The sequence below is a fragment of the Aplysia californica genome, unplaced genomic scaffold, assembly GCF_000002075.1.
Source record: "Aplysia californica isolate F4 #8 unplaced genomic scaffold, AplCal3.0 scaffold00238, whole genome shotgun sequence".
NCBI lineage: Eukaryota > Metazoa > Mollusca > Gastropoda > Aplysiida > Aplysiidae > Aplysia > Aplysia californica.
The window spans coordinates 94,710-114,633 of NW_004797508.1; the positions used below are offsets into that span (position 1 = coordinate 94,710).

Sequence of the window (19,924 nt, forward strand, 5' to 3'; positions counted from 1 at the left end):
TCTTTTGATGAAACCTTACTTGAATTAATTTAAGAATTTGATATTTGTGACCATTGATTCTGGAATATGAGACCAATTTTTTTTTCAAATACATCCCATCCCTAGCATTGAACAAGTATTCGATTTACATGAATACAGGTACACATTTAGACTGCCTTATATTTGAAGACGTTTTATGTCCCCATCAACACAATGAGTACAGTATCATTGTTGGGAACCCCTACGGGTCAATGTAAAATACCTACCAGCTGTTCAAATTGTAATTTAGAACTTAGAGTAAGAGTTTAAATTCGTGGTACAGTACTTACAACATAAACAGAATCATGTTAGAGCCGAAAAGTAGAGGTATTACAAGACATACAAAAAAAAGGCGAAAGAAAGATAAGGACAATCGATGTTTGATAGGAAAGAAGGAGCAAACCACAAACATAAACTGTAGAAAATAGTCCGATATGTAAGTATTGAACCTGGTATTGATGGCTTTTGCACCCAGAATTAAGTTTTAACATCCATCTCTGATAGATTGGAGCCAATTTGGTAGACAGCCTTAATAACTCCTCAAATAACCTTAACTCAAGAGTCCCATTAGAAATTTGAACCAATTTTATCCGCACAATATCCCACCAGGAGCAAATGGTATTGTTTAAGTATTCAATTAAATCAGCCTGAATGCAAAAGACAGCACTTTACAAACTTTTTAAGTGATTAGTAATATAATGCATCCTCTATTTCTGTTTGATCAGAGGTCACCTTCTTGACTTCAAAACATGAATGCTACTGAAATTGCTACCATAATTGCAGTTGTTATTGTTGAAGTTCATCATCTACAAGACAATTTGTAGTAGTTTATCTTGAACAGGGAGCACTTACTTCCACATCAGGAGGAGAAAAGAAGAAAAAAATGATGAACAAAAGGACAAAAGACATTAAATCATTGAGTACTACTAAAACAAGTGGAGCCTTTGTTTTACTTCACTTTATTACATTTACAAGTTTCTTTTACAAGTGAGTATGATAGTGCATATAATAATAGAGATGAGATGATGATAATAGTAAGGAGGGTAACAATAACAAAAAACTGAAATAATAATGATGACCAATCGTAATTCTAATACGTGTAATATGGATCATCATGAAGCATTAAATATTTAGTGATTAGGACGAACCAAGATGGAAACTTGACCAAACAATATTTTAACAACATGACATGTTTACACAAGCGTGGCAATTTGATGGAATAATATTTCTATGAATGTCTTAATCTTATCACATACAACTTCAAGCAATTTAATAAAACTGACTAAATAACAAAGAATAAATTTTAGTTAGCACACCTCTCTCTTGGCAACAAAGATACATATATACTTTCAATTCCACCTCTCTTTATGTATATATATATATATGTCGTACATATATTATATTACATGAGCATCATTAAGAGTCAAAGGTAAAATTCTTCTATAAAAATTGCCTACATATATATGCATACACACACATGTGTGTATATATATATATATATACACAAAAGAAGTAGTGGAAAAAAAAACCATGACCGAGAAGAATTTGATTGTTCACTTACACAAACAAAACTTTTGGCCCCCTTGTTTCAGAACCCTTTCTCTAAAGTAAAGTGTGCTGTTGAATAGAGACTCACAAGGCTCAAAGATGCCTGCCAGGTTTTTCTCTTCACATACATACAAGAGTTGGCGGTGATAATTCAGAGGACCAAATGATGATGATAACAACAATAATAATATGCTGACGATGATGTAACAGATCATATTATAAACATAGTATTAAAAATTTGCAATACAAATCACAGGTACACATATGTACACACAAATGTAATGGGCACTAAATTATGTAAGTTTTCAGTTAATTTAATTTTATCAGTGCTAAAAATATTTCAGCAAAGGATGAAATAGGTTAACATCTGCCTTTCAATGATTCAATATAGCACTGAGAGAAGTTTACATAAATAAGAATCAAGTGAAGATAGACCAACTGATTCAAGTAAGAACCTGGGACCAACAAATGTCAGAAACCTGTCTTCATGACTGAACGCACAATAAAGTTTTTTTCTTAATTAAAAGTCAAAGTCCCAATGTTATTTTCTTTGAGATCATTGTTAAAACCATTACTTCATTATAGCCAATAGAGAATGAACATTTTTTTTCCAAGGTCCTCAAATTAAAATAGTTTATTTTTAAAGCTTTGAGATCAGCCATTCCATACCCAGAGCACATTACAAAAGACAAACAAGAGATTATTGCACTTTGTGAAGCCACCAAACCCAACAACTTCTGTCATTTCAACCACATGTACCATACAATTTCAAGGAATGGTCTATCATGTAAGAATCAAACATATAAGACTTGAAAATGTCATTGAAAACAATAAACACAATTAAGCCATCAGCAAATGTTTCCAATTCTATTGGATTACTAATGCTTTTTTTTGCACCAAATAAAACTTGAGATTTGTCAGAGAAAACAAAGTTGCCAACTCCACAGACCAATAGGGATAGAAATACATTTCTTACACATTCATATCGAATATGTGTGTGTCAGGGAGGGGGTGGGTTGTAACCGTCTCACACACCAAAAAAAATAAACAATCTCTTCAACCTGAGCAACAGCTCAAGAAAATATTCCATCTGACATTGCAACATTCCATTTCATATCAAGCTTTAAATAAATACACAAACTAATCATTGTGTTTTCTTCAAATGCAGATCTCATTGTACAGAGAAAGCAGGCATGCATTTTCATACAAATTCACAGACAAAAAAGCATGTATACCAGCATATGATCACACAAGCATACACACTATAGACACATCATATATGTGCACAAACCAACACATCCCAACTCACAAACTTACATAACAACACGAAAACATCGCACAAAAAGAAAGAGGACTCTTCAAAAGGACACAAAATATAAATTTGATACAGAAATAGCAAATAAATTTGTTAGATGATAGATATATTCCAGTAAGATAGCTAAAATCGAAATGGAAAAAGGAATGGTTGAAACACAAAGGCTTGACAGTTATTGATTACATACTCACAACCTCAACGATTACGAGGTCAAAAAGTTTTACTTTTACCAGAGAATAATGCCAAATTTGTAAATAAGTTATAATAACAAAGACAACTTTCATTTATAGAAATGGAAACTTTATAACGATCAAAAGAAGAGTATAAGCGTGGGTTTCCATGTCTGTTGTTACATGACTGAAAATATTATTTCAGTGCCGGTAAGTGTAACAATTTCAAATATCACCAGTTTCTGTGGTCAAATGCTTGAATTCTTCCCGTTGCATTAAGACCGTGCAAGTTTGATTCCCTTATGGGGAAATCGTTTTATCAATTATCTTTCTCCATCTGCAGAGATGTAACATCCCACTCAGATGGGCAAAGCAAAAATTGGATATACTCATTTTCTAGTCACAGAAACAAGAGCATTCTATAACCATCATCATTAATAATTATTTATAGAGGCACCAGCCATCCATGTCTAACTGCTGTTTTAACCAGTAATCTATGAAAATAGCCAAAACAGGAAGCCGAGTGGTCATAAAATCAGTCAGTGTTACTTACAGGATTGGCCTGAGTCTTTGGTTTACTGTTTTGCATATACCAGTACATTACAATTGAACAGTATGGAAGATCATACCTGTCCTGTAAGAAGAACAAATGTTGAAAACTGAGCAGTAAAACATATGCCCAAATGAAAAGGAAGATGATTCATTTATGGTGCATTTATCTTTCACTTTTTATCTCTCAGGAATACAGAATAATTAATGGGAACAAAAAAACCAAAACCAAAACCAATTCATACACTTAAAACATGAAAATGTATCATGCAGCCCAGGTAATGCAGGTAATGAGATTGAAGCTGATGAATTCGATTTTGAAAATGTTAAAATAGTCTCGACTTTTTTTTAGGGGGGGGGGGGGGGGGGCTCTTTTCATTTTGAAAAAGTTACATGACATACATTTACTGTGCAGATCATATAGACCCACAGTGGACATAATGACATTAGAGCAACAGCCTTTGCAGAATTTTAGCACAGGAATCTTACCTCATTCAGAGTGGACCAATGCTTCTGATCAGGCTATTCTAAAAGTGACTTTGCAAGTGACTTGAGTAAAGAGAACAACCAGCAGGGGAGGACCCAACCGACATGATTACCTAACCTACACAGTGCCAGTCCACTTGACAGTCTACTGCAATAATGCATTCTATCATAACGTTGCGAAGGCTAATTTTGTACTATTACTCCAACATCCTGATGCATTACACGTACTTTAAAAAAATCAGGGGCAACCCGCGACGAAACATCTTTAATACCGCAAGTGACAGCTCCAAGCCTGTATAAAGTTTAAACAAACAGGGGAAAATGTTTAGTATTGTGAACCATACAGTGGACTATCACATAAAAGTTGTCAGACTAGTCTGGTGGTAGACCGACGACAAGTAAAACAGAAATACCATGGTAGACTGTTAAGTGCCCCTGCACCATTAATTTTATTCCTGAATCTACAGATGGCGTGAACTGGAGAAGAGGGGGGTGCAAGCAAGATAAATGGACAGAACAAACAGAGAGAGCAAAGAAGTAGAATCAACAAGAGGAGCCCTCCAATCATCTGCAATATTCGCTACGCCAAGGCCACACTCAACATGAATCACAAAGACCCCACTGGTTTGATGTCACAGCTTTCATCACAGTACATGTTCCCATGAAAGTTACCAACAAACCACAAAGAAGTTAATTACTACAATGGGTTTATAGATAGAGTATTTGATTTCCACAACAATCACTTCAGAAATCATGGTCATGTTATTGTTATGAGGAAGCACCAGACAGATGGAATCAAGAACAGTACACACAGGTTATATTACACTGGCATCATCAAGAACAATACAACAAAATCTGGGCAACTAACCAAAATTCAGTGGACACTCTAAATTTGAGTTCAAAGAGTCAAGACACTTTGATACAAAGGTATTTGTTTGAGTAAAAGGGAATCTCATGTGCATAAAGATACAGTGGAGTTTGCTTATCATACAAAATTCATCCGGAAACAGCTGTAGATCTAACCGAAAGAAAATAAAATCCCCAAAACTTTAATTTTTACTTCAGTTTCAGCAACCTCTTTAAACTGAAAACCTGGCTAAACCAAACAAAATCTGGCCGTCTTGCAGACCTCCACTAGCATGTACATTTAGGGCTAAGGAAATACCCTATGTCAAAAGTGAGATAAAAGATTTCCTAGCAATCATTATTTTAACTTAGTCCACTTCAAAATGTCTCCTTTTTCTGAACTGACTCAAATGGAGTTTGAGAGAGAACTAATTTTGTCTAGCTGCACAGCAAAAAAGTGAACAAAGAAAGAGAGACAAACAATGAGGGATGAGTAAGGGAGGGGGGGATGAGAAGCGAACAAAGAAAGTGAGCAATAAGGGAAGAACAATGCCTGTGTGAATAATAAGAAATGAACAAAAAAAGGGAACAATCCTTTGTGGTAAATGTTTTACGCCCACAACACACTTTAGATTGTTTATGTGTCTGGAGGGGTGAGCAATGAGAGTTAACAAAGAAAGGTGAGCAAAGAGAGGTGAACATGTTCATCAGCATTTCTCTGACACACTGACACAGGCATGACAACAGTTCAAGACCATATCAGATGGCACAGTTGCCACATGACAGAAAAATAAAGCTTATGCATGCCTGCTAAAAGAAAAAATACAAAGTTTTTGCACAACAACAACTTACTAGTCATTTCTAATACACCATCACCTTCCAAAATATAATTCTTATACTGTGATTACATAAGGCTCTATGTGAAAAAATAGATAAATAAATACATAAGATACACCGTTTGATTTTTTAAAATTAAAAGCTCAGATCGCCTTCTGAAAACAAACTCCTATAAATGTCACAAATGTCACTGTACAAAATTAAAAACTATATGAGGTCATCCGTGTTCCATACACGTTATCTTATTACTAAGTATATGCTTTCACAGAAACAGGACATAAATTTAAAAGTCTAAGAAGCAAAAATTTTTTTAAGCAACATGTAGATTAAAGCAGCAAGCCAACATAAACTCATTGGAAAACAAACCAATCAAAGTTACCTTCATTAGTATCAAAATTTCTGTTCATCAGACTTAACCTAAGACAAAAAGAAAAGACCCACCTTCCAAACCTTTCCATATCCATCTCATATTACTGATTATCTAAACCAGACATTGGCAAACTACAGCTTGCTAGCAAAATCTGGCCCGCTAGCAGTTTCAGTCTGGTCCGCAAGCGAACCATGTTCTGACTAAAAAATATACATCATATCTCTTATATCTTAGAGCAAAAATTACTCAAGCTGATTTTTCTTGTTAGACACCTTTTTCCGGACAGCAAAAATGGTAAAAGTTAAAAGACAGAGAGCCATGAAAACTTAAATAACCCTTATTCAAGAATTCTCTACTCTGGATTTGAACCATGTCACAGTCCAACATGATACCAACTATGCTTCTACATGACAAGTGAAGGTGCAAAAAAGTCTCTAGTTTTCCAACCATTGTATACAAAGCAGAGATATACAGTCATTCGAGTCGGCCATGAACACGCTTTGAAGTATATGTAAAATAAATATTCAACAAAACAAAGAATAACAGACAACTGGGTTCAATTTCGCTCAGATTCTGTACTTACAAACTCTTCCCCTCATAAACAGAAAAAACTATTCAAACTCAAATCACGGCAAGACAAAATAGCTCTATGACAAAAGAAATGTAATTCTAAAAGAAATGTAATTCTATGACAAAAGAAATGTAATTCAAGTAAGTAACTTGACAATCAAAATGGGCTACGTTCATTTGGCTGAGAGAAAAAATTATCATCATCATAAAGTGCCAGATCTGAAACTGAGATCAGCGATTGTGGCTCTCAGACTCTATTTACTTTTCTACTCAGATGTTCTCAAAATTCGTATAAATCATCATATTGTTTCCCCATCACCCACTGGTTCAGGCTTCCCAAATATGTTTCTCTGAAAGTCCATCCCTGCCTCATTTGCCTTTTATTATTTCAACGAGAGCAAGATGATCAGAACCTTTACGTCGAATCAAATATCCTGGAAACAACAAAATTTGTCTCTACGTGATTGTTCTTACTAATGAGTGGCCCACATGAGCTTTTTAAGTACTTCATCGTTTGATTTCTTTTCAGTCCAAGAAATTCTCCTAAAAAAACACATTTCTGTCGCTTCCATTTTATTTTCACTATCTTTGGTAACTGCCCAACATTCATGACCTTACAGAAGGGTTGATCAAACATAGCTTTTTAGAACCCTTATTTTAATGATCATAGAGAAGTTTCTATCTTTTCAAGATTGGACTCGTTTTATAGAAGTTATAATTAACTATTGTGATTCTTTGTTTTACTTAAGTGAAACATTTGGAATCAGATGTATTGATACATCTAAGATATTTAAACTGTTGAACTTGTTTGATCTTTTCATCTTTGCTTATCAGATTACAATTAGGGTTAACTGCTTTTCTAGATTTTATCATGTATTCTATTTTCCTCACATTCAACAATAAACCTTTATGTTCATAAATTAGATCTAAAATATGCAAACTGATTTCACTTTGTGTGAAATGAAGATGGCTTTTCTATTTGCCCATTTAACATTCTTAAAAACAAGCTCCTTCCTTCACACTAGCTGAGTGAGGTTTGTAAATAAAATACTTCTTCTTGTTCCACAAACTTATGTCAGTAAAATTAAAACAAAAACATTCTAAACTATATCTTTGGAAAATCGATCGTGTGAATGTTCTAAAGACAGTGAAACAATAGTACAAACTAACTCAAAGCCCCTGACAGGAAGAGAAAAAAAAAAACATGAGGAAAATTGTTTAGCTGGTAATGGATTTCACACATGGATCTGTTGCATCACAGATACACAATCAATGTCCTCATGTCAGCCATTTTTTGGCTTTCTTGTTTTTCTCAGTCTAATGTAGGTTATGTCCACTGCAACACACATGGCGCTAGTGAAATAAAAAATGAAGGGGTTAGTTCAGATTTGAACCCCAAACTTCCACGAGTCCATCATGTATGCAAAACATCACAGCTTTCAACACAGAGTCACCTGTTGGCACCAATTGAGTTGTAAGTCTGTGGTCTTTCCATATATATTAAGAAGAATTTGTGCATACCACAGAGGTCTAAATAGCAGGTTAAATTATCAGACAAATAAAAGAATAAGTCAGGGAAAGTCAGGTCTATTTAAGGAGGGAGTGGACTGTTCTCTTTCCTAACGGTCACATATGCACCATACAAGCCAAGTCCTCTCACTGGTGTAAATAGTCATGAATTGGTCATGGGCGACTTTCAAATCTCAAAGTATGGACAGAGTATAACAATTACAATTAAATAGGGAATCAATATGACAATTCTTCTTCATAAATGCAATAATTTTACGCAACACCAAAGAAAACTTTCCATTAATCACAACTCTATTAAAATTGTCTAATTATCATTTAATCACTTTAGAAAGTAACATAAAGACTATAATAATATCACTAACAATAAAATGTGTGTCAGGTACTTAAACTGTCAGGAAGACAAATGTACAGCAATACAGTGAAACTCATTTAAAGCAAACTCGGATTCAACTATAGCTAGAATCAAAACAAGCCCTATAGACTTAGACCCTACACTATATTATGCGAATCACAGGAAACTACCCATCATTTGGTACAGACATGCATTTGAACAAAAACACACTTTTACACAGCATGCGTTTTGGTATCCCATTAGACACCGTGGCACTATAATGGTAGTATACTTTTCAATTTTAATCCAGTCCTTTCCTGGGACGTCTTCGGTTCAGCAACAAAGAGAATTAAAATTAAATGATTCTTGTTTTGAACCAAACTGATCTGTATTTCTGACATCGACAAAGCGTGAAAAGAGAGCAGATTTTGTAGTGAACATGGCATTGCAACAAACTTTCTGCCAACTTTTTTTTTATAGACAAGGACATGATAAGAATAGCCATGGACCAAGAAACATGTAGGCTGAAGAGACAACACCTGTACTTGATGTTGAAGTTGGACTTTTAAGTTCTAGTGCAGTTCACACCAAAAACTCAACATGAGCCCAGTCCTATTGTTACGGGGTTGTACCAAGGGAAGCAACCACACATATAAGCAAGCACTTTGGGCCCCGTTGCCTCTTTCCGTTTTTATTTGCATCAGGTCACATTCAGAACTGAAGACCATAGAATAACTATTATCAATCAAAAAAATGCTCACACAAATCACACCTTTCTTTTAACAAATACTTGGATCCAACTAACTAAAAGGTTGGAGCCAACAATTTCATTATATCTGAATGTCACTGTAATACCCATTGAGCACAGGAAATGAAAAAAGAACAAATGCAAATTATCATAACTTAGATCATTACTTTGCTAAAACAAAAAAGATACGTTTCACAAGATTCTATTTCAAAGAATTTACAACATCCATGAATAAACACAAAGCTGTGAATTTCTGCAGCTTTCAAAGTCTTACAATATCATAACCACAGTAAAGACAGATTTTAGTCTTAACAGCAAAAAGAAAGCAAAAAAGTTGAAAAAAAAAGAAAAATTAAGGCAACCCATTTTTTGTTTCACCACAAAACTCGGTTCTCCTTGTCTAACACATATCCTTTTGTTTTTACCCTTGCATTGCACACTGCCTGCCTCATCCGATACATGTTGTAGGATTTTACACTCACAGCGTCCATGAGCCTCCCTTTTCGCTGTCCCTCCGAATAAAAAACTCCCATTGTAATGGGCTTTACAGCAGTCTTACACCTGCGACTGCCTCCAATTGGGACCTAAAAATGGAATGGTTTGTATTCTTCATTTCGATCAGTCCTGTCTAAGACAGCCACTTTTCTCCTGACAATGGGTGGCTGTCTAAGACCATTTTGACTGTACAATCAAATCCACGCAAAAATGCAGTCAACCTAAGGAGACAAAACAAAGAGCACTAAAAGAAATTAAATCTACACTCCTATCCATACCCCCGTGTTTAGTTTCATTCCACACTTTATATTCACAAATCCTTTGAATGGTATGAAATGCAGTGTGTGCCTTGAAGAAAAGTAAATAACATGGCTGGTGCAGAGAGCCTACTCTATATCTTTTGAACAAGCATATAAAGGTAATAAAAGAAGCAAATTGCTAATGCAAAGTATGAAGTGTAGAAAATGATTATTGTTTAAAAGCTAAAATCTTTTTTCTACAAAAAAAAAAGGCCCGTTATTATCTATTCACTGAACTCTAAACATTAATCCAAATCTGGACTTTTAACTCACTCACTGCCATACACTATATGACTCAACATCTAAGGAATGCCAACATTTTGGCACCTATTAAAAAAAAAAAAAACAATGTGATATTAGTCACTACCCAACAATGAAACTTAACATGTAAAAAAAAAAAAAAAAAAGTTGAATATTCTGCATGAAGCAAAAGGTATTTTAAAGATATTTTGAATGGTTATTCTTAAAATAATCTTTCCCAAATATGTTTACAAAAATGAAATTTCACTTGTGCTTAGGACTGGGGGAGGGTTCACAGGGGGCAGTACCATCTCCTGCTGGGTTTAGAACTTCAGTCTGTTTCCTTTTACATTTGCATGGGGGGTTAAGGGGGTTTGGAGGGCAGTACTTGGCCCTGGGGTCAGAGGATCAATGTCAGATTAATCACTAACACTACTTGTTTCTACTACAAGGTCTAGATCAGGATCAGTAAGTTCACTGGCACTATTCCCTACAGCCTTGGAACAGCAGCGAGTGAGTTAACTCTTCTATACTTATTATATGTATCAAAGTGTGGATTACAAAGATTAGAAAGAGATCCTTGCGTCACGTAACAGCTCTGTGATATATCCAGGCTATGACTTATTGTGCTAAAACTTGTAAACTTTCCTCACGCAATTTGTGCACTTTCAAAAGCAAAACATTCCTCTGAACAAAACAGTACAACTTTTCAACTTTTCTCTGAGAATTTGATAACCACTCATTTTGCGCCTGCACAGCGAACCCCCGTTAAAGTCCAAAGATGACACAGGAAACAGCACTGGGGGTTATCACAACAAGGACTGCTCAATCATGATTGCATCAAAGCCACCAGGGGGTGTGTGGTAGAACTTCTCAAACTGGACATCCAAAACAGCACCATCATCAACTAGAGAGGACATGAGAATTTGGGGGGGGGGGGGGATGTGTTGTTGAGTGTTGAGGGAGAGAAAAAGGATGATTGATAACGTGACTTTGTACAAGATGTTACAAAATTAAGAAACAGAAAACACTCTGCAAAACTTATACGAATAGATCCATCAACTCTTTCTACTAGACTAACAATGGTTGTAATAAGCTTGGTTTACCACAGCTTACCACTTGATCAGCAATGCGTGACCTCAGTGCTTTCTTGTCGTATCTCCATTTTTTTTAAACAGTGAAAATGCGACATCTTCTTAAGCTTACTTTTAATTATGAACTGTGTTCACTGTCATTAAAAATGGAGACACAACAGGAAAGCACTGGGGTCGCGAATTTTTATCCTGTGTCAAACTGATTGTTTCGTTAAAAGAACAAATGTTATAACGGAAAGATAAAGCAGTGAAAAGGCTTTGCTATACATGTCTGTATGTTCTTCATTGAACTTTCATTATGTGTATCCCTACATTATGTGAGCTTGAACACACTCTTTCCCTCAGGAGCAACAATATCAAATCAGACCACAGACAGACAATAAAGAAAAGAAGAGAATGCGGTTAGCTCTCATATTCCTTGTGACTGTCGCAAGATAAAAGATCTTTGTTCCTTCTTGAACTATTGACTAGCTGTGCACAGGGAAAAGCGTGGTGAAATCCAGCTTAAAGAGCGGATACATAACCTTGCAGGTACAGCTCTGATCCACTACACTGAAACACAAGTATGTGTTCTGTGTAAAGGGAACTGATTTGTCAAAAGTAAGTCGAAACTGTTACAATTGCAGTTGCTTTCATGCTTTCTGTGTATTAACGCTAGATTGGCAACTTCGACATGATCTTATCTTATATGTATTAACGTAACAAGAATATATTGTCAATAAATAATGACAAATAGAAAGAGGAGAGACATTAATTTATACAGAATACTTTACGTAACTGCCGAAATATCTGCACAAGTCAAACAGATCTGATCTCACTCATTAAAAAAACAGCATATTAATACTAGAAACAAATACTACAAAAACAATACAAAACTTTGCATACTTTAAAGAATGAGAAAACATATAATGCAGGAACTCAAATACAGTTTGCAAAAGTCTTTCAAGAAATAAAGATAAGGAAAAATAAAGAATACACTTACCATAAAACACTGGATACACGGTTCCCTTGATACCATTAAATGGGACACCCATTGGCTTTCCATTGAGGAAAAAGTTCAGTTCTATGTGGTCATACGTTAAACCCTGAATGGCAAGAAAGAAATTAAAACATTGAGTAAGTCACATAAAATATAAAATATAAGTAACTGACTTTAGTAGCGGTTTAAAAAAGTATCATAAAAAGGTAAAAACATAATTATAACAGTACATGATACATTTAAGATGAAAAGTTAATAGAAATACAGTTGCATATCATACATGAGGATAACTGCATTGTAAAAGGAAAACAATCCGACCATTAATAAAAAAAATAAAAATTTTTAATAAAAAGTACAATTCCATTTCAAAACCCTCAATGTCACTCGAAAAAACTAGTTTAATGGCATCCAAAGCCATAAGAACAAACTGTACAGAGTAGGTCATATCAGCAGCATACATCAAACCTGTTACTAAATGATAAGTCTTCTGCCTCCTCTCATTATGATTATCAGCTCTATCTGTGAGGAGCCGAGTACACCACAAGTCTCAAGGTGAACTTAATTAGAATTTCGCAAGACAACAACTACAACATAAATGACCCAAGCTTAAATCCCTCACGGGCCTCCTCAACAAACTTGGGATTGTTTGAGAATTTTTCAAACCCACTTGGCCCAGCCCATCAGAAGATGGACAAGTATCAGAGGCCCCACCTCTTAACTCAAACTCATAACATACTTTCACATAACAACAGACAAAAATAATTTTCTGACTGAACACAACAACAAAAATGTTTGCTTATGGGACGATCTTTCAGATACATACCAAAATATCCCCCTCCTGGGGTACATCTGGTAGGCGAGCCTTCTCTTCCTGGTTGTGATTCATGCAGCCATCTTGGCGTAAGACCCATGATTCTGCGTCAGTACCCAGTGGGGTTTTGTTCAAGTTGCACCGTCTGGTAGCCAAACCCACGCCCCAGGAGCCTAAGGTAGAAGTTCAAAGACAATGTTAGCCTAATTTGGCTCCTAAACATGTGTTTAAGCAATGCCAGAGAAGAAAAAAGCTCACTGGGATTCACTCTTAAGCAAGACATTGTAAGTCTATATCTATTTTAAAAAACAGGGTGTTGTACTTCATAAGAACCAGCAGCAATAGTTGAAGTTAAGTGTTTATTTTTATTATAGTAAGGTCTCCCACTGAAAGACAACTTCTCAATAACTCCCTTGGCCATCCTGTTCTTCTTAAGGTACTATTTTAGTCCCCTATGGAACACTGAGTGTTAAAACCAAATACATGTAATTTATAACACTATCACTGATGTAAAATGTATTCAATCTCTGCGGAATACCAAGAGTGCATTATAACTCTGTAAACTGAAACATAGTGTAAGGTACCTTTTCAAAAGGACAAAAATTTCAAACATCAGGGAGCTGGGAATCAAACTCATAACTTTTTTTATGCAAAAGGATATTTTGGAAATAGTAATGGAAGTGGTACTTTGTGTTATATGCTGTATCTTGAGCATTTATGCATGCACTGGATTCTGGATTGGAAAAACATAAAATCATTTATTATAAAAGAATACAGCATTTCTTTTTTATAGCTTTCTCTTTCTTTCTAAATTCCACAGCTGCAATTATCATGAAAGACATTTTCTCAAAAGAATAGCATAAAAATTCATGCATAATATAATTGGAATACAGACAACACAAATCATAATTGGAACACAGAACGGAATCATGTGGTACATTGTGACCAGAAAGGTCTTCAGACATTTTTTTATTCTGCATTCCCTTTGCAGATGTCAAGGAGTAGTCAACTTCTACACATTATGTTTTGTAATGCAAGCCAAGGAGCAGTTGATTTTCTGGAAAAGCCTGTCTCCTAACCAGAGTATAGGATCAGCTCTTGTTCTTCAGGCTGACCTTTCCTGTTAAGGGCTGTACTTATATTTCTTTTAAAACTTAACAGACTTTTTAGAAGCTATGGGCAGGGATTCATTTTTTTATTTTAAAAAAGGGTAACTAGACAGGACAGGTCTGAGCTCTTTTCCCTTTGAACTATCAAAGTGTTTTCAAATCCACAATGTTCACAGTGAACTGCAGAGAGATTTTTTTGGGGGGGTCAGTTCAAGAATTATGAGAGTACAGTCTTTAACATGAGGAAAGGTGAACCAGAACAGCAAAAATTGATCCTACACTATCTATGAAGACCAGGAACAAGATACTACCTACTCAAGATTCATGAGATGTGGAAACAATGACAATGAGAAAATCACAAAGACATCAAATGTACCACCCATGCCTGTACACAGTCGAGGTCAAACCTGATAATTGTAAAATACTTTTTAGCTTTATCTGTTGAATAAAAAACCTGCAAACCCAACACATGAAAAATTACCTGTACACTGGATCTTGATTTCAAAGTAAGCCTTGTTCTGTGCAATTGGGGCATTGGCCAGAGCAGCGCCATTTCCACATATCCTGTGCCCATTCTTTACTATGACAACATCATTTCCTGGAAAGCAAAAATATAATATCAGCACAGAAAGAAAGAAATAAACATTTACATATTTCGAAAACAAACAGAAAAAAAACCCAACTCACAAAGTAACTGGTGTCAACATCACTCAATTCAGCCATAAAGGTGTGGAAGAGCATGTTATTCATATGCAGATGAGGGGCAAAGGGCTAAGGGGGGGGAAAATGCAAAAGAAGTAAGAAAGACGCATGGGAAGAGTGGCAAGGTTGGCTAAGGATGAGAAATGAGAGTAAGAGAAAAGAGGAATGTGTTAGCAATGACCACGAAAAACCTTTTTTTGCCAGAAAGTGTTTGCAGATAGGTGCATTTTGTAGCTGTATCTTCACAGAGCATGGAACTTTTTGAATTTTTGAAATCCATCAATAAACAAAAAAGTTACGGATTTTTTAATCAAGAATTAATTTTTGGTACTTTTATATAATGAAAAAACACCAAAATATAGGATGTTCTTTGGTGAGTTTTGAGACAATATTCGTCATAACTCGCTCATTTCTCGGAGTATTTAAAAGAAACTTGGCAACCCAGTACATTTTCTAGTGCAGAAGCTAGTCCTGCTTTCAGATTTTTCGTAGAGCAGCTATCCTATTTTTTGAGTTATGAAGATGTTTATAGGTAAAAATGTGGCGGTTTTCTGTGCATTTTGAGACAATATTTGTCATAGCTCGCCTATTTCTTGAAATATGTAAATGAAACTTGGCAGTCTAGTACATTTTTTAATGCACAATCTAGTCATGCTGTCAGATTTTTAATATCTGTCATATTTTTTGAGTTGTAAAGACATTAACAGGTAAAAATGTGGCGTTCTTTACAGATTTACAAAGATTATCAGTCATATGTGTTCTCCTGCCTAAAGTCATGATATTTGAATGAAACTTGGCAACATAAAAGGTTCCTCCTTGCCAAGCAATGCTCTGGATCAATTTGTCACAAAAATGTAAGTAGAGAGCTGGATTTATTAGTCTAATATATCCAGTTCTGTACTTGTAAAAGCATGCATGCTTTGTTATAGAAAATAAGATCGTCTCTGTGTGTATATCCATTGTTGGACAGTGTCCTATTGTGTGGTAGATTAAGATGCGTTCAAATAATATAGTTTACAAGTCATGGGAATATTTCGCATGTGTAGGCTACAACTCATACAACAAATGAAATGTAACATATTTACACACTCCCCCCCCCCCCTTTCTCTCTCTCTCTTTCTCTCTCTCTCTTTTTCTCTCTCTCTCTCTCTCTCTCTCTCTCTCTCTCTCTCTCTCTCTCTCTCTCTCTCTCTCTCTCTCTCTCTCTCTCTCTCTCTCACGCGCGCACACACACACACTCACGCGTGAACGATAACAATGTATAAACGGGACTATCTTCCCAGACTGGACTAAATAAGTACCATACTCTTTAATAACAATCTTAATGCCTCACTTTTCCAGACAGAGCACACAGGACAAGTCCAAGTGTATGCTTTCCCAAGAGGGGAGAATAGGCTTTCATAAACGCAAACACAATGCCATACCACTTCTCAAGATGTTTGCTTTTCTATTTCTATTCTTCTGTCATGCAATCAAGCAAATAAAAATGACTACATCTATTGTATTATGACTAAAATGCAACAAAAACGCAAGTTATCAAGGCCCCCGTTTAGTTTTCAAGTATCCTTCCCCCCCCCCCCCTTTCCGGTAAGCCGGGCCTCGTTTGTAGCGCCCAAGGCGACAGATGGCTGCTGACGTCACTCAGTGGAAATTTCCCAGCCGCCGGTCATTCGCCGAGCACGCGTAAATGGCAATGCCACTTTTTCCCTTAGTTTCTCCCACATTTTTAAAGATTACGCGAAAACCGCTAAACACAGAAGCTTGAAATTTTAAGGGAATAAAGAAAAATGGTGTACAACATATCAGTCAGTTTGACAAATCACAGCACCGAAAAATCTTCAAAGCCCACCACATCAACCACTTTCGCAAACGTTTTCGACTGCTTCTAGGATGGGTACAATGTTGTCAAACTGCATACTACGAGATTGACCTCTTTTCTGATTGGCTGCCAAGTTTTATTCATATCCATTCACGAGAAGCAGAGTGAGAGCGAGTTGAAGACAACAACCTTTGCGTTAGTGCGTCCCACGAAACACCCCCGCTGCGGGGGCAAAAAATCGGCAGAACAAAACGCGCTCGGTGGGCATTGCTAATGTATTTACCCAACTCTAAAATCATGGATTTCAACAGATTAAAAACAAAAAATAGAAACCCCAGGCACAATACTAATAATAACTTGCCAGCGAAGGCTATTCTCACCCGGTGTGAAACAAAACCTTTTTTTCCAAATTTCGGAATACTGTCTATCAGTGTGGATGATCAAATTGACAAAAAAGAAAAAATGACGTCATAGCACAAAAGTAAGCTAATTTGATCGTCTTCAAAGTTGTTATGGCTATTTCACTTTTCCAATCGAGCGGAACTACGCGGGTCTTCATTTTGTTTTTCCCGGAAGTTCTCCCAAGATCTACTCCTCTCTCTCTCTGTCTGTCTATTTCTGAATACTGTCTATCAGTGTGAACGATCAAATTGACAAAAAACAAAGAAAAAAAGATGTTAAAAACACAAAACAAATTACTTTGGTCGTCTACAAAGATGCTACCGCTATTATTAAATTAACTTTTCGAATTTAACCGAACTACGCAGATCGCCATTTTATTTTGCCCGAAAGTTCTGTTCTCGCACTACTCCTCTCTTTCACCCCCCCCCCCTCTCTCTTTCTCTCTTACAGCCCACAGACAAAATTGCACGCTTTCAACACAAGAGCGCTGGAACGTTTGTTCACGGCACAGAATTCTACACTTCTGTTATCACAGTGTAGAATTCAGAGGTTCACTGTGAATGCTACACTGGTAGGCCTAGGCTAGGCTATCACGGTGAACGCACACCGGGTGAGAATAGCCAAACGGCTCGCCCAGGGTGAGAATAGTGGTGGCCTTTTAGAAGGCACCATTGGATTTTGAGGACACTTTACTTTATTAATTATAAAGGCCAGCTTTATTTCTCCGAACGTTCAGGAAAATAAACTTGAACTCTATTTCTCCTAACGGTTTCTGTTCTCTCGAGATTTGTTGATAATAAGCGAATGGAGTGGCCTGTGTGTGTGTGTGTAAGGTGTGAGCGGATTGGGGGGGGGGGGGGTGTGGAGATATTTTGTTTTTACATGATGAAGGATTTTAGTTTTTGATTTTGCTAGGTGACCAAATGCAAAATAGGTTACTGCCAATGTCGAGCAGTCTTGTTTTCTCACAGTACCTTTTGGAGGTATTTTCAAATGAAGTATGTCCGAAAACGTTGCCCCAACCACGACTGAAGTATCTGAATATTCAGATATATATATAAAAATCTCCAACTCTAGAAACTGAATTTGATGCAAAAAATGCTTCTTCCCAGTCCTCGCAGAATGACAGAATGAAAGGATGACTCCTAAATCTCGCAAATAACAAAAAAAATCTCGAGATCGGAAACCGTTTGGAGAAATCGAGTTCAGCTTTATTTTCCCGAACGTTCGGAGAAATAGTCACTTTGTATTAATAAGGCCACCTCTATTCTCACCCCGGGTGAGAATAGCGCAGGCGAGTCTTTTGGCTATTCTCACCACCGCCCGGTGGGCGTTCACTGTTATAGCCTAGGCCAACTAGTGAAGCGTTCACCCTGAACCACATAATTCTACACTGTGATAACAGAATTATAGAATTCTGTGCTGTGAACAAACGTTCTAGATCTATTACTAGAGTTAACTGTTAGTGTTAGCCTAAAAGCGTGCAATTTTGTCTGTGGGCAGTGGAGAGAGAGAAAGAGAGAGAGAGAGGAGTAGCGCGAGAACTTCCGGGCAAAACAAAATGGCGACCCGCATAGTTCGTCTCGATTCGGAAAGTTCAATAGCCGTAGCATCTTTGTAGACGATCAAATTAGCATACTTTTGTGCTATAACGTAATTTTTTCTTGGCTTTTATCAATTTGATCATCCACACCGATAGACAGTATTCCAAATTGAGAAAAAACAGGTTTTGTTTCACACCGGGTGAGAATAGCCTACGCTGGCAAGTCTCACCCGGGGTGAGAGGTAGATCGTATTTTTATTCTCACCCCGGGTGAGAATAGCAACTTCCATTAATAAATTGGCTCAAAGAGAGGAGTGAACTATCTTGTTATGCAAGATCTTTGATTTGAGTCAGGGAAGGACTTCCATAACGAGCGACCACCCCAACAAACACAATGAAGAAGAGGCCTAACCCTAACCCAACCCCTAGATCAACCGGGCCCCTACCCCTAGTCCTAGCCCTAGCCCTCAATTCTACTCTGTCTCACAGTGGTCGCTCGTTACGGAAGTCCTCCCTGAATCAGTATCGATATCCAGTACTCTTGGGGCCAAAACCGGAGAATTCCAAAGTTGGGGACAAAGTTGTTCAATCAAAATGAAAGCCCAAAGCCTTAATAAGTTAATGCCTTAATTTCACTGAACAGTGAACAGACTTCTTCCAGTTAGTCAGTCAGTCGGCCCGAGTCAGGGCCAGTAGGGGTTCATATTTTCAAAGGCTGTAGATCAATCCGGAGAGTATTGCAAAAAAAAACCCCAATAATATGACAAGTTCATACCCATAAAACTGGTATCCAATTTCACAGACGGCAGTTCCTTCAACTGAACATGGCCAGAACCGAAAGCACCGTCACGACAACAACAAAAGATGTAAGAAGCCATCTTGATATCGGAAATGACACTTAATCGTGCGGGTTATCGCCCTTTATATTTCCAGATTTCATCAAAACTGCAGTTTAGGGCTACCTGGCTTCAAGAGGAGCCCGCCTGCGCACTGTCAATTCCACAAGTAGGCGAATAACTTTAGCTAGATTCTAATTCTAACCTATTTTACCAACAAGAGGGTTTTTACAAATTGCAACAAAAGTAAAGGGAATTGAAGGCTTTGAAAGCTAGA

The 19,924-nt window shown here is 36.7% G+C and overlaps 1 protein-coding gene across 1 annotated transcript; it reads right to left on the reverse strand.

Annotated features, from left to right (window-relative positions):
- Positions 1 to 958: 958 nt before the first annotated feature.
- Positions 959 to 19,718, reverse strand: LOC101845246 (SPRY domain-containing protein 7). The gene is made up of 5 exons (XM_005100159.3): positions 19,587 to 19,718; positions 14,827 to 14,943; positions 13,249 to 13,409; positions 12,429 to 12,531; positions 959 to 11,259 (listed from the first exon to the last, which is right to left on the reverse strand). The coding sequence occupies exons 1-5, from the start codon at positions 19,687 to 19,689 to the stop codon at positions 11,162 to 11,164; spliced, it is 582 nt and encodes a 193-aa protein (XP_005100216.1). The 5' UTR covers positions 19,690 to 19,718; the 3' UTR covers positions 959 to 11,161.
- Between the last annotated feature and the right edge of the window lie 206 nt (positions 19,719 to 19,924).